The sequence below is a fragment of the Netta rufina genome (assembly GCF_964035555.1).
Source record: "Netta rufina genome assembly, chromosome: 2".
NCBI classification, from domain to species: Eukaryota; Metazoa; Chordata; class Aves; order Anseriformes; family Anatidae; genus Netta; species Netta rufina.
The window spans coordinates 37,301,444-37,320,115 of NC_140124.1; the positions used below are offsets into that span (position 1 = coordinate 37,301,444).

Consider the following 18,672-nt stretch of genomic DNA (forward strand, 5'->3'; position numbering starts at 1 on the left):
GGGGAGGGACGGGGCGGAAAGGGAGCGGCTGCGCATGCGCAGAACCCGCCTGCGCCCCTCTCCTTCCCGCCCCTCCCGTCACGTGACGCGGCGCCGGGTAGGGCACGGCGGGGCGGCCGTTGGGGAGGGGGGCGTGCGCGCGGCGGGCGGCCGTTGGGCCGCTTAACGGTCGGTAACGGTCGTTAAGGGGGCTGAGGGGAGGCTCCCCGCGGGGCTGCGGGTTCGTCCTCGCCCTCAGGCCGCTCGCCGGGCACCGCGGGGGTCACAGCCGGGGGACCCGGTCCGTGAGGGCACGGCCGGGGCTCGTTGTGAGGGGTTCCGGGGTTGGTCAGCCGCGGGGTGACCGCCGCCAGCGGGTTTAGTGGGGTTTGTAGGGCTGGGAAGGGATCGGCGGTGGGATCAGCCAAATCTGAGGGAGAGCTGCTGCTCAAGAGTCAAGGGTTTAGGGCACTCCCCCTCTTTTTTTTTTTTTTTAACTTATTTCTTAATATATACATTTTTTAACGCATAGAACTACACGTATTTGTATCCTAAATGAACAGCTGTCAAAACAGAGCTAGCTGTAATGGCCTGCCAACCCTAGCAGCACAACGATTAAGTCAAACCAAGGATGTAAATCAAGCAGCTGAGAATCTTCCTGTTGGATTTTAAATTTAGGCCGCGTGTTGGACCAGCAGGTGTCGCCGTGCTTGGCAGCAGTGAATCCCAGAAGAGGTTTTGAAGGGCGCGAGATGCTTTACAAAAGAAAAAAAAATGATTTAATCTTCGTTCTCAGTTCTGGGCCTCCAAAGCAAAATATTGGAGTTTTTTCTGTGATGATTTATTTAAAGTCCCAGCTATTGGAATAAACTGCTTACATAAAAACGTCCTCTTTCAAACTTCACTTTTAATTAGTGTGATAGAGTGAAAAGCTCAAAAAAAGGAATCAGAAAGCACGTGGAAGCCTGAAAAAGGAGATACAGATGAATGTAAGCAAGCTGCAGTACCTAAACAACTCTAGGTCATGAGCTGATCTCGTGGATTTGGGTAACTTAGTGCTTTCTGAGCAGGGTTTATAAACTGAACATACTGAAATCACTCAGTTGAGGGATTTGATTTCTTCATGAGATGTGTACTTTGTCCCGATAGACTACTTGAAGAATGGTAGTACATGTTACCAATACCTTTTCTACATTTGCATGTAGATGCTACAGAAATACTTTATTCAACAAAGTCCTCAGTATGTGCTGTGGCAAAAACTTTTTCCAGCAGTTTTGCCTGCTGGTGGTGGAAGAGTTTTTAATAATTCCGCTTTGAGAAGTCGCAAGCTGCTGTGTAATTAAATGCTAAGAAGCTATTACGAATTACGGACAGGAAGTATTTCTTACGCTTGAAGTGGGCATTTTAAGCAGTTACAGTAAATGTATTCTGTTTCTGAGCAGCCTCATTTACCAAAGCTCTGCCTCCCATTTGTACGCGATTACAAACAGGACAAATTGCCCAGTGACCAGCCATGCAGCTGCCTGTGAAAGCCTGGCGTATAGGCCTGATTAGTTAAACAAGCTGGATCATTGCCATTTAAAGGGATTCAAAAGGAGAAACAGACAGTTTGAAAATAAATTACATGCTTTAAAAGAATGCGGGAAAAGGGGATTTAAATGGAAGTAACGGATCAAGAATGTTTTAAAGAAACAAGGGACGGCTTCATAGAGCCAGTATGATAACTTGCTAGGTGAGGGTAACATGATGGAGAATTATGTTAATCCATTTTAGGAAAAACGAGGGCAGATTTACAAGCAATGGGAAATGTCTTTGGGCTCAGTGTGAACCTTTTCCTACACTTGATGAGTGAAGGATATTTCCGACTTGTTTTGGAAATCATACGTCAGCTCATATTTCTCTGTCAACGCTCCGTTTTGGTACGCAGCTCTGAAATGCACGCTGTGTCTCCACAGGAGTGCGCGCTAAGTCTCCTCGAGCCGCTTAACTGTTTAGAGGTGTAAGTATTTTGTAGGGTGTATGATTTGCTGCGTTGACGTGTATTTCTACATCAGCCCCTTAACCAGGAAATAGCAGGCATGTATGTGTTTTTAACCCATAAGCGGTTTTATTTAATGTTTATAAATGTCTGTTAGAAAATAAATTCTGGCTGGGAAAAGGTAATACGTTTCCAGTGTTTGTTCAACCTTTTTTTTTCAAACACAAATACTGTGCGAGCACTTAGAGTGACAGACACGCTGGCCGGGGGGACTGCTGGGTGTCACCTGGTCAGAGTCCTGCTGGGAGCAGGACGGGTGCCAGCGCGGGATTAGGCCAGCCCCAGGTGCAGACCTTCACGCTTCAGTTCACAAGGTTTCTGTCGCCCAGTTTCTCAGTGTCCCTGGGAAGGGACGCCGTCCCTGTAACTTGGTATCACCCCCAGGCTTGCTGGCGGTCCATTCTGTCACCATCAGCCAAGCTCTTGATGCAGGTAACAACATCAAGTGGCCACCGAGCCTCAGGTTCCTAACGGCTGTGGTGTGGGAGGTGGTGTCAGAAACCCCAGGGAAGTCGAAGCGCGTTGTGTCCACTGCCGTCCCCTGGCTGCCCCAGCACACATCATCACAAGGAGACAGCCTGCTTTGTCAAACTGGATTTGCCCTTGGTACATCCCTGTTCAATTGCCCTGATTTCTTTCCCGGCTTTCACACAGGTTCCCAAAGGGCGAGCTCTGAGCAGTTTTCGGGTGACACAGGCGGTACTGACTGGACACGGACGCTGCTGCTTGCCTCTTAAAGATGGCCACGCACCTGTCCTAGTCAGGTGAGGACTTTCCCTGTTAACTGTGGCCTTTCACAGATGACAGGCGGGGTCTCGCAAGCATGTCTTCTGTGTCTCACGGTGCCCTTGACTCTATCCTGCTGGGCTTTGCGCATTTGGATACATCCAGCTCCCCTAAACAGTCCCTAAATGTGCTGCCCCACTCTTACCTGTCCTCTGTCCCAAACACTCCTGGTACAAGCAGAGGTCTGGCTGCAGGCTCTGCCTGTGAGGACAGAGGTGAAAACAGGGGGGTCTTCATCATTTTATGCATCATTTGTGACTGGGTTGCCTTCCTGTTCTATTCACAGATGCAGTTTCACTTCTTTATTATACTTTCGTATTTCTAAAATTCCTTCTTGCTGCCTTGTACATCTGTTGCTAATTTTAGCTCCAGCTGAGCTTTGGCCTTCATGATTTCCTGGAAGTAAAGGGTGAGGGCAAGCAGTGTCAAACCGTGGGTATTTCACTTAACAAATATTTATATGGATTTTTCAGGAGCTGGAGATTCTGAAGACAGCTCGGCCATCATGGCTCATGCCACTGTTCACATGGGTGTGACTATTCCTCAGCTCCTGAGAGGTGCCAGCAGAATTTGTCCTGCGCATTCCACACTGACGGTGTTGAGGCACTCTGCTTTCTGTTACTGCACAGCGAATGGGTAGGTTATCCATCTATTTTATTTTATTTATTTTTTTTTTTTGAGGAGAACGTCACAATAACACTGCAAAATGAAGCCGACAAGTTATTACAGACCTGTAAATACTTAGCTAGCTCCTGATTATATTTTTCTATTTAATTCCTGCTTAGACTTACGTCTTCTGAAACGTAGGCTGGATTACACAGGCAAATCATTGTGTTAACAGAAATTCCTGTCAGTGAGGGACAGTAGCAGTTGTCAAAATGACAATTTGTTTGCTTTGTGTTGCAGCACACTAAAATCAAAAAGGAAAATGGATCATCTAGAGAGAACAGCAAGCAATTTTCGCCAGGAGGTTAGTGTTCTGTTCTTTGGATGTTAGAAACTTCTTTTGTCTTGTGTGAAGAAATTGGATAATTGGTTTTGATTCTTAGGATTCTCTTTCTCTTCTACTATATTTCACTTTTTTCCCCTCATTTTTCATATTTGATACTGTTGTAAAACAGGTGGATTCTGTGGTCAATGGATGAAATATAACAAGGAATAAAAAATTGTCAATACGCATAATGGTTTACCTCATGTTAGACAAGAAATTTAATTTAATTCTAATCAAATTCGGACTATGATAGGTAGTGAAAGCACACCCCTGTCCACCATTTATACATATGCTTCTTAGATTTTTATGGATTTCCACAAATGTGATCCAAATTCGAGATTAACAAAAAATGTGGAAGGTGTAATTTTATACCATGAGAAGAAGGATAGAGGTGTAGCTGTATTGGAGGGGGAGTTGATTGTTGTAAAAAGGACCTTGGTTTGTATGTGCCTAAATTCAAAGGTACAAGGAAGATTGAACATTGTTCTCCATCCTCCGCTAGGTTTTTCCCAAACTATAAGTATAGTTGTGAATAAGTCAGGCCAAGTGAATTTGAAAACCGTGTGTCTCAGAGCTGAGCTTTAGCTGCTCACATCTGATGTCAGCACTTCCTTGGGTACAGGTTAGCATCGCTTGTGGACGTACAGCTTCTCAAGTGCGTCCAATTTACGCTGAATTAATTCAGCACGTGGATGGAGTGGCTGCATAGAGACAGGTGCAGATGGATGCATGTTCTTGTTTACTTCAGACATGGCAAGAAGGATTGCAGTTTTACAACCATGTTTTCATCTTGTATGTTTCTGATTGCTTGCCTTGCTTTTTCTGCTGAAAACAGAAACTGGGTAACTGGAAAATAAGTGGAATAAGCGGATACTTAGGAGTTGGGAGCTCTGAGGTGGTGCAGAGAACTGTGTAAGGTCTGAGGGCAAGAAGGAAGCTGTATGGCTTAGGTGGAAGAGCAGAGCTCAGTTCTGCTAACACATTCTCAGCATGTTAGAGGATTATGTTGTTTCTTTTTTTAAAAATGCTTGATTTATATTTTGTTACTTTTCTTCTGACCACTTTAAAATCAGTTTATTTTAAATCCTTCACTTGGTTTGAAATTCCGTGTAATCAGCAGTTTGCTGCTCTCGGCCTGTATTGCCTTATTTGGCCAGCGCAATCCTTTAGAAAGATTAAAGAATTATAGGTCTGTGTTGTATTAACGTACATGCCACACTGTGTCACCTGCTGAAGTGTGGTAATGCGAAGGGCAAGGGCAAGAAAAAGTGCCTGACACTTTCTTGAAATACAATGGCAAAGTCCAGGGGCTTCCTCTCTTATTGCTGCCTTGCTCAGGGCTGATCGGATATGCTTGTGATGATCCGAAATACTGGCTGAACATCCTTGGTCACCCTGGAAAATTTCATTTTTGTAATAACTTTATCCTGATTCTGAGTTGTTTCCAGTGCCCTGTCAGATGCATTGACCAAAGAACAAATTAGGGAGTGCTCAAAAGAGTAAAGAAGGGAAGAAAGAAGATCCAAACTTAAAGACCATTTCCTGCACTTAGAGTTTCCCCGTTAAAACAGCCATTTAAGTCATGTATTTGACATTTTGTCTTGTTAATGTAGAATGATCACTTTTCCCATTTAATGCTATCTGTTAACATGGAAAGGAAACGTATGCTACTTTATTTTAAATTGGCAAATGTCCTGCTGTTTTGTGGGACAGCGGATGTGTTCAGATGTTGCTTTATGAAGAAATTAATTTCCTGCCGTGTGTTTCAAATTAACACAGTTTCTTTTCCTCCTTTTCTCTTTCCTCCTCTTCCCTTTCCTCTGCTATTTAGTCTTACACAAATAAGAAATGATAAAGTCGTGGTGGCATTACTGGTATTTACTTATTATTTTATTATTTTATTTGTCATTAGCTTTTTCTAATAAGGTTATGGTATTGGCCTGTTTGGACAATATGTGGGGTACTACTTCTGTTGTAGAGATAAAAAAATTGATAATTATAAGTCAGAAATACCCAAAGAAGAAGGGCAGGGAGGGGATGATAATCTATGTTGCGCTTACAGGCATCAAAGAGTTTAAAGTTATGTGGTGCAGTCCTCCCCAAGTGATTCTGTCGCTAGATCTGTTTTTCATTTAGAAATGCACTATTTTTCATTATTTGTATTTGGTCTTTTGTTGTTGCATTTGGTTGGTTGGTTTTTAACTCTTTAGAAGTGGTATCAGATAAACAACTATGACTTGTGCATCCCCTTCCATCTGGTTGCAAAATAAAAACTCTTACATTAGCCAGTAATGAACGCTTGTGTCTCAGTTTCCCTGTGTTCACAGGTGACACACATGGTCAAATGGGTACGTGTGTAAATGCAGTAATGTAAGGCATTCAATTACTTCAGTAAAACTAGATGCAGCTCCCAAAATCTGACAGTGACTTCAGTAGCAGCTGATATTTTGCAAGTTTCCTTTGTCAGTCTTCACATCAGAGATCTTTTATTTCATTGCTGGGAAGATACAGGAGTGTTTGCTTTGTGCAGGTGTCAAGAGAATCTGAAAAGTGGTGGTTGGCAGCTGCTTCTCTGTAGCTGAAGTAAAACAAGCTGCTACGCAATCTTAGATGAACCCTGACAAAAGTGACAGACGTGGTGGTCTATAAGTAGAAAACCATTTCTCTGTTCACTCTGTAGGCCAATGGCTTCTTGTTTCTCTATCACAGTGCAAAAATGTTGGTGCTTTAGGTAATTAACTATTGCAGGTAATGGGAAGTGATAGATATCTCCTATACAGATCCTGAACTACTTTCCCTGCAGATACTGTTGACATAACTTATTTACAGTGACTTATCTTCCTTTTGGTAGGTAATTTCACAAGCCAAAGTGTGTGGAATCACCAATGAATCGGAGACAGTCAAAAGACTCCGTTTGGCTATTGCAAATAAAGATTTTACTTTCAAAGCAGGACAGTGGTAAGATTTTTCGATATTTAAGGGGGAAATTACTAGCAGAAGCCCACTATAACAAATGGTAAATGGCCTCTGATAATTGTGCCTTGGAAAAATGCAGTAGTTTATATAAGAGGATGTTTTATTATCCAGGGCTGAGAAAGTGCTGGTATTTTTTTTAAAAAAACATTATTAAATATGTTAATTTTAAATGTTCAGTGTGGTTGTTTCATTATTTGTCTCTGGTTTATATGTGCTACAAGATTTCTTCAAGAGAACTTTAGAATCAAATTGTTTAGTTGGAAGGGACTTGCAAAGATCTTTGATTTCAACTGCCTTTGAAGTACCCTGCACTTTATTCTGCAAGTTGTCTTTACAGCTTTTATTTACTAGTCATTCTTACAGTGGAGCAGGGACTGCTGCTGCTTTGCAAGTTATTTATTTTTTGTTTTTAACTGTATAATTAAATCAGAATTGCCTGGTATCTTTTATTCTCCCTCCCCCCAAAGCTTCCTCTTTGAAAGGAAGAGCCTGTTAAGTCAGTTTCATACAGAACTACGTATCTGAAAACTTGAAATAATGTGGAATTATTAAGTCTTTAAAATTAGCTGCCTGTTTAAGCAACCTTGCAGTGCTTTTGTTGTTCTCCACCTCCCCCCCTCCCCTCCCAGAACATACTGGATTTTCATGTTTGTCTTCCATTCTTATTAAAAATGCTTTCGCTTCATCAATGTTTTTCTCTCTTAATTTAAAACTATGAGTAGTTGCTTTTGGCACCGGTCATTTAAATGGTTCTTAAACTTTTTATTGGCTTAGGCCATCTGAAAGTGGTTTTGCTGGAATCAAAGTATAGCTGTGAGGGTATTAACAGCATATGTTACTCTTGTAGTGTTAATATGCTGGCTTTTAAATTTAGAACCAGAACACAAGATGTTGATTGCAATAATTTGTATTTGTGGAGTAATTTGCTGCAGTTTTTGCACATGTGCAGTGACTCATATTAAATTCTTGCTTGCCAGTACTCAGAAAGTGCATTTACCCTCCAAAAATGCTGTAGCAATTATCCTGCTGAAAACTGAAAGCTTTAATTATAATTACTCTTTTTCATTTTCTTCTTCCTTTAAAGTGTTCTAATGCTATTGTAAGGGATACAACAAGTTTTCTATACTTGTAGCTATAAACCGTGGTAACATTTTTTGATGAGCCATACAAAATACCAGACCACAATTTCCTGAGTAGAAAAGGCTAACTTGTTAGAATTCGCTGTAGATGTTACAGCCAACGATTATCACTAAAAAATATAGGTATTTTTGAAAGTGTTTTAATCACCCAGTTTTTCAGAAGCAAAGCTTAATTTGTTTTTCAAGCATGCTGGTAGACGTTGGTCTCCATCTGACTTCAAGTAATAACGAAAAGACTTCTTGTTATCTGTTTTGATTTCCTAAAACATGTGGTGAGGTATGTGCGTGTTATAAATAACCTACAAGAAGTAGCTTTATGGTTTTGTTTCTAATCTCCAGCAACCATTAGCGACTGCTATTGGTTGTTCTTTTCTTAAACGTTTGGCTTAGTAAACGTTTAGCCTGTAAAATGAAGGAAATGAAAAACAGCCCTAAGGTCTTCTCTGAGTTGCATCTTTTTGAGCCTCTCCTTTTTGTGAGGCTGCAACGCTGTGGTTTTCTTCTCTTTTCTCTACAGTTCCTTTCACCGAAGCTGTCACAGATAGTATTTCTTCTGTCCTCTTACACTCCCTACGCACAGCTGAGACGTGTCATCAGAAATACAAGCTAGTCCACAAATTATAGTATCCTAGGCACTGAAATCTTTCATCATGATGTAATTGGGAAAGAAATACATAGAAGGAAAAGCACACGTGCATTAGTACTATAGAAGGGAAGAACTACCTTCAGTTTAGGCTTTACAGCAATGTTTGGTTTTGTATCTAAGTTTCTCCACCAGGCATGACGAATTTCTCCCTTTATAGGTCAAGGAGAACATTATAACTTGAATGTAAATTGTTACTTTACAGCATAAATGTCATTTCTTATTCATCCCGTTAATCTAAATAGTGAGATTATTTTCCACCAGAGGGTGGTAAAGAGCTTTGGTAGCTTACTGAGGTGTTCTTTGATATGATACGCGCTGCAACACGAGAATCGTCCTTCCTTGTCTCTAGATCCTTACTGCCAGGGATGCTGAGCCCCAGTCAGTGGGCCTGCAGAAGCTGAGGACAGCGAAATTAGTGAAGTGACTGATTTTGCAGATCAGCCAGCCTTCTCAAGTTTTGTTGTTTGTTTGCCTTTCATGTGCAGTCAGATACTTCTGTAAATCAACAAGTTTATTGGCATAAAGTAGGAAATTGTTTCACTATATTATTGTGCACTGTGCACTTTGTGCATACTGCAGGAGAAACAGAATATTTTTCTTTGAAGGCTGAAGCTTTGTAGGGAGCAACCAGGCAAGATTTTCTATTCAGTAGTAAATCATTCAAAGTGCTTCTCTCCCCCCTCAAGATTCTGAAGTCTCCATGAAGAATACAGCCTTTCTGTTTAAAGACAACATGCAGTGGAAACTGGTCTACATTTCATGTTGCATTCCCACTTCACTAATACTGAGCCAGCTCAATTGAGGCTTGAATTGCGTAATCACGATGAAGTACTTGGCACTGCTTACCAGCGTGGCTGTTCCCTAAGCGGAGCAGCACAATTGGCTTTGAACATTAGTTTTATTTTGAAATACAAGGATATTGTTATGTGCTGTAGAAAATTGAAGGATTTAAAGATTTGGCAACCCGGAGGAGTTTAAATGTTAGTTCACACACTGACGTAAAACTTTTTCAGATGCTATTTGAGCATGGAAGCCTTACGTTTATGAAAATGAATTACAGCTTAATGACTTGCCTTCCGTATTCTCTAATTGCTGGTGTTGCAAACGGTTGGCCATATGTTACCTGCTCGTGTGTAGAAACAACTGATGCATGGCTTACTTTTGCTTGAAAGAAATTGTTACTTCTTTCAGTCCTAATTTCTACCAACCAGAAAAAGATATCTGCCACCAGAGGGCACTGCAGCTCAATAGGTAAAGCAATGCTGTTTATTCTAGTAGCTGACTGTGTACATAAAGAATTATTTTTTTTTTAATTCAAATATTTCATCTTCCAAAGAAAATAAAAATGTTTATTCAAAACCCTCAAATTTCTCCCAAATGAGTTTCCCACCCTTCCTTTGTTTCAAAATCGAAGAGAGCAACAAAGGCACTGAAAAGAGCGGAATTTAAGCTATTCCGTCAGGCCATATTGTGTTTTGGCTTTGTTTTAATATGCAATTAATTTATTTAAACAGTTATCATTCTAGTCTGTTGTAAGACATTGCATCTAACGCTCAAGGCAGAACAGTTAAAGACCTGCTGGTATAATAATGATGATGACGTGTTTCTAGATGACAATAAATCTAAGAAAATGGTGTTACTCAAGATTAGGTCTACTTATTGGAAAAGTTATGTTGTGGAAGTGAAGATGTCTTTGTAAAGGTTGGGTAGTAGAAATAAAGCCAGCACTTCTGTTTTGCCTACCGTTTTCCATGTTTTGGTTTTGTTTATTTGTTTGCTTGTTTTAATTTTTGGTTCTCATCAATTTTTAGGGTTGATTTCTTTATTCCTGGAGTATCTGTAGTTGGGGGATTCTCAATGTGTTCAAGCCCCGGTCTGTTGGAACGAGAAGGAATATTAGAGCTGGCAGTTAAGTACACTGCTCATCCTCCTGCTCACTGGATTCACACTGAGGTAAATGAGATTAGCTGTTGATTGTGACATTTAGCATTAGTTTTTCATTTTCTTTTTCTCAGTTGGGGAGGGTGGGGGTGTTAGACTACTTCTTATATTTACTGCAAAACTCCTGTTGACTTGTTTGAGCATTTTTAATACAATATAAATGTTAAAACCTTTATTCGGTGAGAAACTGAGATAGGATACTGATGTGGTAATTTAGTTATTGTGATCATTTTAGGCAACTTGTGCGTGGTGGGCTTACTGATACTGCAATCTTCATCTCAGGGTTCTTGCTCCTTTGTAATTTATGCACTGAGATCCAGCATTTCTATAGCATTCTTTTAAATATGCAGTATTTTTGTAGTATTGACATAATCTAAAACTTGATTTGTTTCCTATATTAAACGTGAGGTCTGACACTGGCCTCCTGCAATGTTTTGTCCATCTGTTTACCCTGTTGAGTAAGAAGTGTACTATCACTACTGCTGGTCTTGTTTCATTGATGATCCGTCTTAGCAACTTCTGTGCTTTTCAGTGCTCTGTTCTATTTGCTATTTCCTGTCTGGTATTGAAATTGCTTAAATGCGGCCGCAGGATTTAAATTGACAGATTCTTTCAGGTTTACAAATACCACAGTACTGTTCCTCGTACAACAGATACAGTAAAGATTAATGCAACTTCACTAGAGTTGAAAACATCCAAAGTGATGCTCACCTAGTACTTAATCCAGTACTAGGCCATCCACAATATTTCAGCTGGTGCCGTATCAACTCATCTCCACCAGAACTTACCCAAAATAACCTTTCTGAGGTGTTCTGTAGAAAGTGTAGTGGGCATACCAGCAAGACCATGTAGTACTTAAAAGAGAATTGCCTGTTGTTTTGGTAATGCTCTTTAGAGAGAACGAGAGCCTAAATTCACAATATCCAGTCTCTGAAGACTGTCTTTTAGGATTTTTGATGTCATAATTCAGTTTGCTGCTGATGAATGTTCTGGTTGAATTTATAGGAAAAGCTTTAGTGAAAAGGTAAGCTAGTTCACCCGTGGTACTGAAGAAAAACCTGTAGGGCATGTATTGACTCTTCTACCTAAACAAAAGTGCATGCTTTTTCCTTAAGAAAGAAAAATAAAAAATCAACCTAGAGTTTGAAAAAGTTGCATATCGGGAGAAAAAAATCTGGTACTTAATTGTTTAAAAGTTACTTATAAAGGAAGTTAATATCTCAGGGTAAAAGATGTCATGGGACCAGTACGGGTTCAGAGGCATTTAATTTTTAATATTTCTGAATATAAAATCAATAATTTCAATACAGTGTACCCTATAGCTTTTGGAAAATATAGCCTTTTATTTTAGAAGAATGCGTGTGTAATGCATTGCTTTGCTTCTCTGAGGCAGTTTAGATCAGACAGGAATGAGATTGTTGCACTCTAAAAATGCTTATTTCCACAAAGAATATCATACCCAATTTCTTTGGAGGAAGTGCTTTTTTCTGTAAATGATTCACTTCTAATGTTTCAACTTTTCTTTTTCTCTCTTTTTTCCTGCCTCATTTTGTTTACTTCTCCTTTTTATTTTTAAAACCCTGTATATTGTCTGAAATGAGTGCTGTTTTCTGCTGCTGTTCGTTCTGTTAACTTACAGGGAGACGTGGGAGAACTCACCTGGCTCCTCTGTACTGCATTCTCACTCTTCATATAGAGAAGCAGTACCAGTTTACCACGAAGATACTTACCCACGTTTTATTTATTGTACTTTTGTTTTCTATGTTTGGCAAATTTCTGTAAGAAATTATTTTTTTCCATACAGAGATTTTCCCCCTTTTCTTCTGCAACACTGAAGCTGCAAATGCAGAAGTGGTCCTGCAGGAGATGGTGTGGCTACTGACATCACTTCTGGGTCGTTTCTTGTTTTTTGGGGTGGGATAGAAAAACCTTGAGTCTGTGCAGCTCATTCTGACTTGCTATGAGGCCTCACAGCAAGGCCTTTTTTGACATGAGACTGGGATTGCGTATAATTGTGATCCTTGCATGTTAACCTCGGGTTTTCACAGCCAAATACTGCTGTTGAAAAACTGTCAGGTGAATCATTCCTCTTACGTGGGTGGGAAGGGGGAGTCACCATCCTGCCTCAGCAGAAGACTGAAACTTCTGAAAGTAGAACTTGATCTCTAGAGACACTGTGTAACAGATTACTTCAGATAACTGGAAACTGCATTTATTTTAAAATACTTTAGTTTTCCCTCATTGGTCATTAAGAATAAAAAGCCGAAGTTCAGCAAGTCTTGTGATGGTGAGGTACAAGAAGAATAATTTCAGCTTTTGCTTTTGGTTTTGAAATTAAATATCTTCTTTTCCATCCTAGTGTACTGTTGACTCAGAAGTGGCTCTGCGAGTGGGAGGTGATTTCTTCTTTGATCCTCAGCCTGGTGACTCCCCTGTAAAACTAGTGCTGATAGCAGGGGGTGTTGGAATTAACCCATTGTTTTCTATACTGCTGCATGTAGCAGATCTTCATGGATACCAAGAGGGTAAAGGAAACGAATACAAAATGGGAACGGTGAAGCTGTACTACAGTGCAAAAAATACAAAGGAACTCTTATTTAAGGTAAATAACAACTAAAAAAAATAGAACTCAGCTATTCAGCTATTAGTGTGCGTATCATTCCGTTGCCAAATTACAGAGAACTCCTCTGTGCAGGACACCATACAAACAGAGGCCAAATCACTTCCTGCCTCAAATCCCACGTGCGTTTTAATTACTTACACCGGTGTACAAATTTTGGATGCTGTAACATATACCTGCTTTCATCGACTTCCCTGATCAATCGATTAGCCCTGCATGTCTACGGTGTGCTGTAATCTTGTAAGAGCATCACAGCATAGCAGAGATTCCACGTACGGTAACATATCTGTGTATAGCCACACTGATAGTATGCATACTGCTATATATCGTGATAGCACAACCACGTAATTGCAGAACAGTTTGTATTGAACGTAAAGACTAGCAAGAGCAATTATATCAAAAGGAAACACTTTCCAAACTCATAGGGAACCTTTGTTGATACGACATTAGTAGTTAGTGGGTGTATGAATGAAGGATTTTATAAGCAGGTCTCATAAAACTGCTTCTAGCGGTACTTCATCAGCATTTCCTTAGCAGTTTAAGATCAGTTATCACGCACTTGGCCATTAAGGGTTACTGACAGTGTTTTATGGTCATGTCAGCACAGCTTCTGTAATGAAGCATCCCTAATGATTTAGGTTTCTTTGAAGAACTGAAAGCTTTTGATTGCAAGATCAAGGTGAAAATTTATGATGACTCCTGAAATTGTATATAGGATCCATCATGAGTTTTTCCTCTGTACTCCTACCTTATTTCGAGACCCGAAGATGTTTGCTTTCTTGAAGAGGCATTTGTTTGTTGTTAGAAGCAGCATAACAAACTGGAACCTATCTATTCTTCCATCTGGCCCTTCTAATCTCCCATCCTGTTCTGAGCCTGCCCGCTATTTTTCAGCGCAGGAGCCAGCATTTCTTGGGTTCCGGTTCAGTAGTGTTATGACAGCAGAGCTGTATTAGAGCTTCTGGAACAGAAGAGAACACAATGATATGTTGCAATGCTTAAAATAGATCTTTCCCTTCATTTTTCACATCCCTCCAGAGCACTTATAAGAAAATTCTTTATGTCTGTGCGGAGGATTGAGGGAATAGGATCACTAGAGTCTTTATGTTGTTGTGAGATACATCTATATAAATCGCCACGAGGAATTCCTCGGGTTTTGCTGGTGCCTTGGAGGATCTGTTTCCTGCAGCAGTGTACATTCTGTGTGGTCCTTCATCCCTTTAGCCTAGTGTGACTGGTTTGTACTGGTTAGAACTGGTTTGGGATGTGCTTTGGTTTCACAGCTATACGCGCTGCTTTTGAAAATCTCATTCTTTAAAATGGTGGAAGCAGTCAATCTTAGGATAGAACTGCGAAGGACAGCATATTAACTTTGCTACTTCAGGATGCCATTCAGCTGGGGTTTCCTCATTTCATTAGGGCTGAATGTGATCCTTATTTCTTTATTGTGGCTGGGACGCTGGGATAGGTGTTTTCCCTTAGGTCTGTATGGCTCAGCTGTCTGCTTCACTGACTTACCAGGCTGCAAAGATCCTGCTGAGCTGTTCAAATCCTCCTTCACTCAGTTAAAGCGAGCCTGTCCTCGCCCCAGGATAGCACAGGAAAGTATTTTGGTGTTGTATGCCACACGTGTGTGATACCTGCCACTACCCATGTGTCTGAATTTACAGAGTGGTAGATTTACAAGTAGGTGCTGTGAATGACTGCAGGATTATTTCAGCAGGTTAAGTCCTGCCTTAAAACGGGTTTGGCATGCCGTCTGGGTAGGTCTTAGGACTCTGACTCCCCAGGACAGGATTTGTTCCAGAAGTGCTATGAAATTGTGCATGGTTCCATATGAAGGGGACAGAAGTTTAGAGTTGGACTCAGAACAGTGCAGGCAGGCCAGTATTAGAGGTACTTGTGCAGCAGTGTACAGCAGTGCCTTACGTGCTGCTCTGTATTCCATGTCTTTGTAGGGAATCAGAAACAGGTTTGCTGGGGAATAAAATGTCTGCCTTTTTTTTTTTTTTTTTTTTTTTTTTTTTGCTAAGCAGTCCACGGCAGTCTGTTCTTAGTAAGGAAACACGTAGCAAAATGAGCTAATTTACCTATTCACAGAAAATAAACTATTTCCAGTGTCAATTCCAGCAATGAAAATCCCAGTCGGTATAGAATCTAGACCGTAAACTAGTCTTAGTTTCAGAACTAAGTATAGCATCTGACTGACAGGGGTTTTTTGTTTGTACGTTTCTGTTGGTTTGGTTTGGTTATTGAACCAAAGCCGCTAGGTTTGTGGTGCTAACTACCACAGCTGTGAATTACTGAACTCAAAATCAGAGATTCTACTCTGGTAAAAATAGTGTTAGCATTACACTGTAGTTGGTTTTACGTGGGGGAGAAGAAATAGTAAAGGACCTAGTAATTTTACCAGATAAAGCATCTGAGACTTGAAAAAAAAAATCTAAGGGATGATAAACACTTGCTGCATGGTGGTTTTCTTTTGTTTGTTTTAAATGGAAAACCCACATGGGAAATGTAGTAAACCTGGAAAGCACATACCTGGTTGTTAGATTCAAATCTTAGAAATTACAACCTGTTGTAAAAAAGGAGAAAAGCTCTAATAACATAGCTGGCAGTATATCCAGATTCCAGGTACAGAAACTCTGTGTACTTGTGCAGATCAGTTCTTTGAAGTGGAGCCCACTGAGTCCTCAGTGCTGAAAAGCAAGAGTCTTGGTCCTGGCTAATAATCACTGGGACGGTATGCGTACATCTGCTTTGATTTAATGGCCTGTGGTATAAGCAAGTGTGTTTAACATTACAGAAAAATATTCTTGGTTTGATGAATGCATTTCCTGGAAAGATCATGTGTCGTTTCCACGTTACCCAGCAGAGCTCGCAGATCTGCGAAGAGCTTCAGCCGCACGTCACAGGTAAGCACCGCGGCACCGCACAGCGCCCCTTCCTCCGCACCTGAGTCTGATTGCCTCCTTGGAGATGAAGTTTAACATAACTAGTAGCAGCGTATGTTTACATACGTAATTTAGTATTTTTAAAGTTAAAGCTTTAAAATGAGATGCGAGCTAAACCCAAGTAATTTCAGTGTACATATTATGCTTCGGAGAAAAATTATACTTTTGCAGTTTTTGTTTGCTTTTCTACTGAACCACCTCTGTTGAATCTAAACTTCATACTGGTATTTCCCACTGAAAATTTATTCCAGAAACTAGTATTTATTTTGCTTAAGGCAGGACTGATGAAGGATAAGATGACTGTTTGCAAGAGGTACTTCATCATGTTTCCATTTCTGTTGTATTTGTCTTAGAGATACTTATCTGTTGTTTTTTTCATCTTAATATGGGGTTTTTAGTTGCATGTAAGCCATGTTTCTGTTCAGTGACTAATATCCCATGCATTCCAAGCTGGAAGTACTGATCTAGATTCCCAGAAGCACAAATGGGTTTGGAGGCCTCAAAACTTGATACCTATTACCCTTAACTGGGCCTGACATTTTTAAGAAATGAGCGGTTAAAATGCCCCCAACCATCATTCTTTTTGATATTACTACATAAGTAAATATCTCTGTTCTCATTTCCTACTTTTTTTTTTTTCATCAGAGGGAAGAATATCTGAAAAGGATCTAGAAAAACATGTATCTAAGGATACTTTATGGTACATCTGTGGTCCACCTCCAATGATAGAATCTATATCCAAACTACTGTCCAACATTGGTGTTCCTACAAACTGTGTTTTCTTTGAGAAATGGTGGTAGTGAAGAGAAAATAATTTGTTTTCAGTGTTTTTTGATGTAGTAAAATGTACAGAAAACGGACTTTGAATTACTTGGGAGATTTCACTTCATAAATGAAGCTGTCTTCAATCATGATGGTGTCCTTTTAATTTAACAATAATACAACTGTAATACAGTGCTGCTGCTTTTGGGAAAAAAAAGTGATTTTATATTAAAGACATTAACTGTTCTGGTTTGTGGATGATTTGTTTATTTCTTATGGTAGCAGCATATTTTGACTCTATACACTTGTTTTACTAGTGACATTTTAAAAGACTCTGTGTCCAATTCCGTAGTTGTAGAGAACTGATTGTGCAGCAGTGCCCAATCAGTTTATAATAAATAATAATTCAGGCCATGACTTCCGAAGCACTGCTGACCTGTTGTGCTGCTGAGTGAACACACTCCCTTCCACAGTTCCAGATATTAAAGTAATAGCTTTATAGAAGCAGAGGTACTGCACTGTGACTTCCTACACCTGGCCATTCTTGTTTAAAAATAAACAAACCCTTTCATGTGGTTTACTTAGGTCACTGTCAACTGTGTTGACAGTAGGAGACATTTTCTTCATAATTGTATTCAGACCTGCATTAAAAATACTGGTGTGTGAAAAATCTGTGAGCCCCGACAGATCTGTACAGAGCTCTTCCTGTGAACCTGCATCCCTTTGCTGGTGCTGAGGCCACCCAGCTGGTGCTTGCAGGCACCATATCCTCAAAAGCAGCAAAGATCAGCAACAGCTGAGGAAGGAAATCTGCTTAATCCTGCTTCAGTGTAGAGTTTTAGAAGGTCCCAGGACATTCCCAGTTTGGTTGGGGAAAAAAGTCTCTAGAAACCTTGCTCTTTTAAGGTGTGACTGTGCCACTAGGAGCTGAGAGCTATGCCCTTCTTGAACAAAGTTTCCCCCCTCCCCCAACTTGTAGAAAATCTCATCATAAAAATGTGGAAAATAATCATTTAAAAAGCTATAATGAGAGAGAATTAATTATCTGTGTAGACAGTTCAGGTCCTTAAGTGGTAGATTCCCAGTCTATACCGGAAGACCTCAAAATGGAACATATAAATTACTACAAATACTAAGTGATATTGGATTATTTTAAAATCTGAAACAGATGAGGCCTCCTCTTTGTTAGTGGTTCTTTTTCTTGAGCTAAATGTTTCAGGCAGTGGTCAATAGATAACGCAGCAAGTTTCCTGCCATCAACAGCCCTGTACTTTGCCTTAAAGGGAGGTTGCAAATATGCTGATCCCATCAGCTGCTTTTCAGCCTGTCACAGCACTGTTGGTGTCAAAGAACTTTTCAAGGATCCCCTCCCAGTGCTTGGGAAAAAAGGCCTGTCACCAGCCCAGCTGTAGTTTTCCTCCCAAAAAATTGTTTCAGCTGAGTCTCGGCACTGTTAACCTCTTTCATCAGTCTTGGATACGTTTTACAGGTTGTAGGATGCCTCCTGCCCCATCTGCATTCATCTCATCCTCAACAAATACACAGCTGAACGAGGAACCTCCTAGCCCTTGCTGCAGTTGCTTCTCCCCTCAGCAGTCCCTGCAGCCCAGGGGGAATGTCTCATCAGATTCCCTCCTGCTGAAATGAGGGGAAGGATTCTTCCCGAGTAGCCCTATTTCAAGGAACAGTTCCCTGTTCAGTCACTGCAGAATGTAAATAGGACAGTGTGCTTGTCACGAAGAATAAAACCAAGGGGTTTTGTGTTCATGAAGATCACAACTGACAGCTCAGAGCTTGATGCTTGAAGGAAGCAGGGTTTTTCCCTAGAAAAGTGCAATAA

General features: G+C 40.5%; 1 protein-coding gene across 2 annotated transcripts; it reads left to right on the plus strand.

Annotated features, from left to right (window-relative positions):
- The first annotated feature begins 61 nt into the window (after positions 1-61).
- OXNAD1 (oxidoreductase NAD binding domain containing 1) lies at positions 62-17,090 on the plus strand. Of its 2 annotated transcripts, none has more exons than XM_084281412.1 (9): positions 62-97; positions 2,672-2,781; positions 3,277-3,439; positions 3,710-3,773; positions 6,646-6,752; positions 10,367-10,508; positions 12,856-13,098; positions 15,923-16,031; positions 16,716-17,090. In XM_084281412.1, the coding sequence occupies exons 3-9, from the start codon at positions 3,309-3,311 to the stop codon at positions 16,868-16,870; spliced, it is 951 nt and encodes a 316-aa protein (XP_084137538.1). In that variant the 5' UTR covers positions 62-97; positions 2,672-2,781; positions 3,277-3,308; the 3' UTR covers positions 16,871-17,090. The 2 variants fall into 2 exon arrangements, with proteins under 2 accessions (XP_084137538.1, XP_084137539.1); XM_084281413.1 differs by lacking the exon at positions 62-97 and adding an exon at positions 552-968.
- Positions 17,091-18,672: the final 1,582 nt, after the last annotated feature.

Coding starts and splice junctions, on each gene's coding strand:
- OXNAD1 (XM_084281412.1), top strand. CDS start 3,309: ATGGCTCATGCCACTGTTCACATGGGTGTGACTATTCCTCAGCTCCTG. Junction 6,753..10,366: donor ACTTTCAAAGCAGGACAGTG/GTAAGATTTTTC, acceptor ATCAATTTTTAG/GGTTGATTTCTTTATTCCTG. Junction 16,032..16,715: donor GCTTCAGCCGCACGTCACAG/GTAAGCACCGCG, acceptor TTTTTTCATCAG/AGGGAAGAATATCTGAAAAG.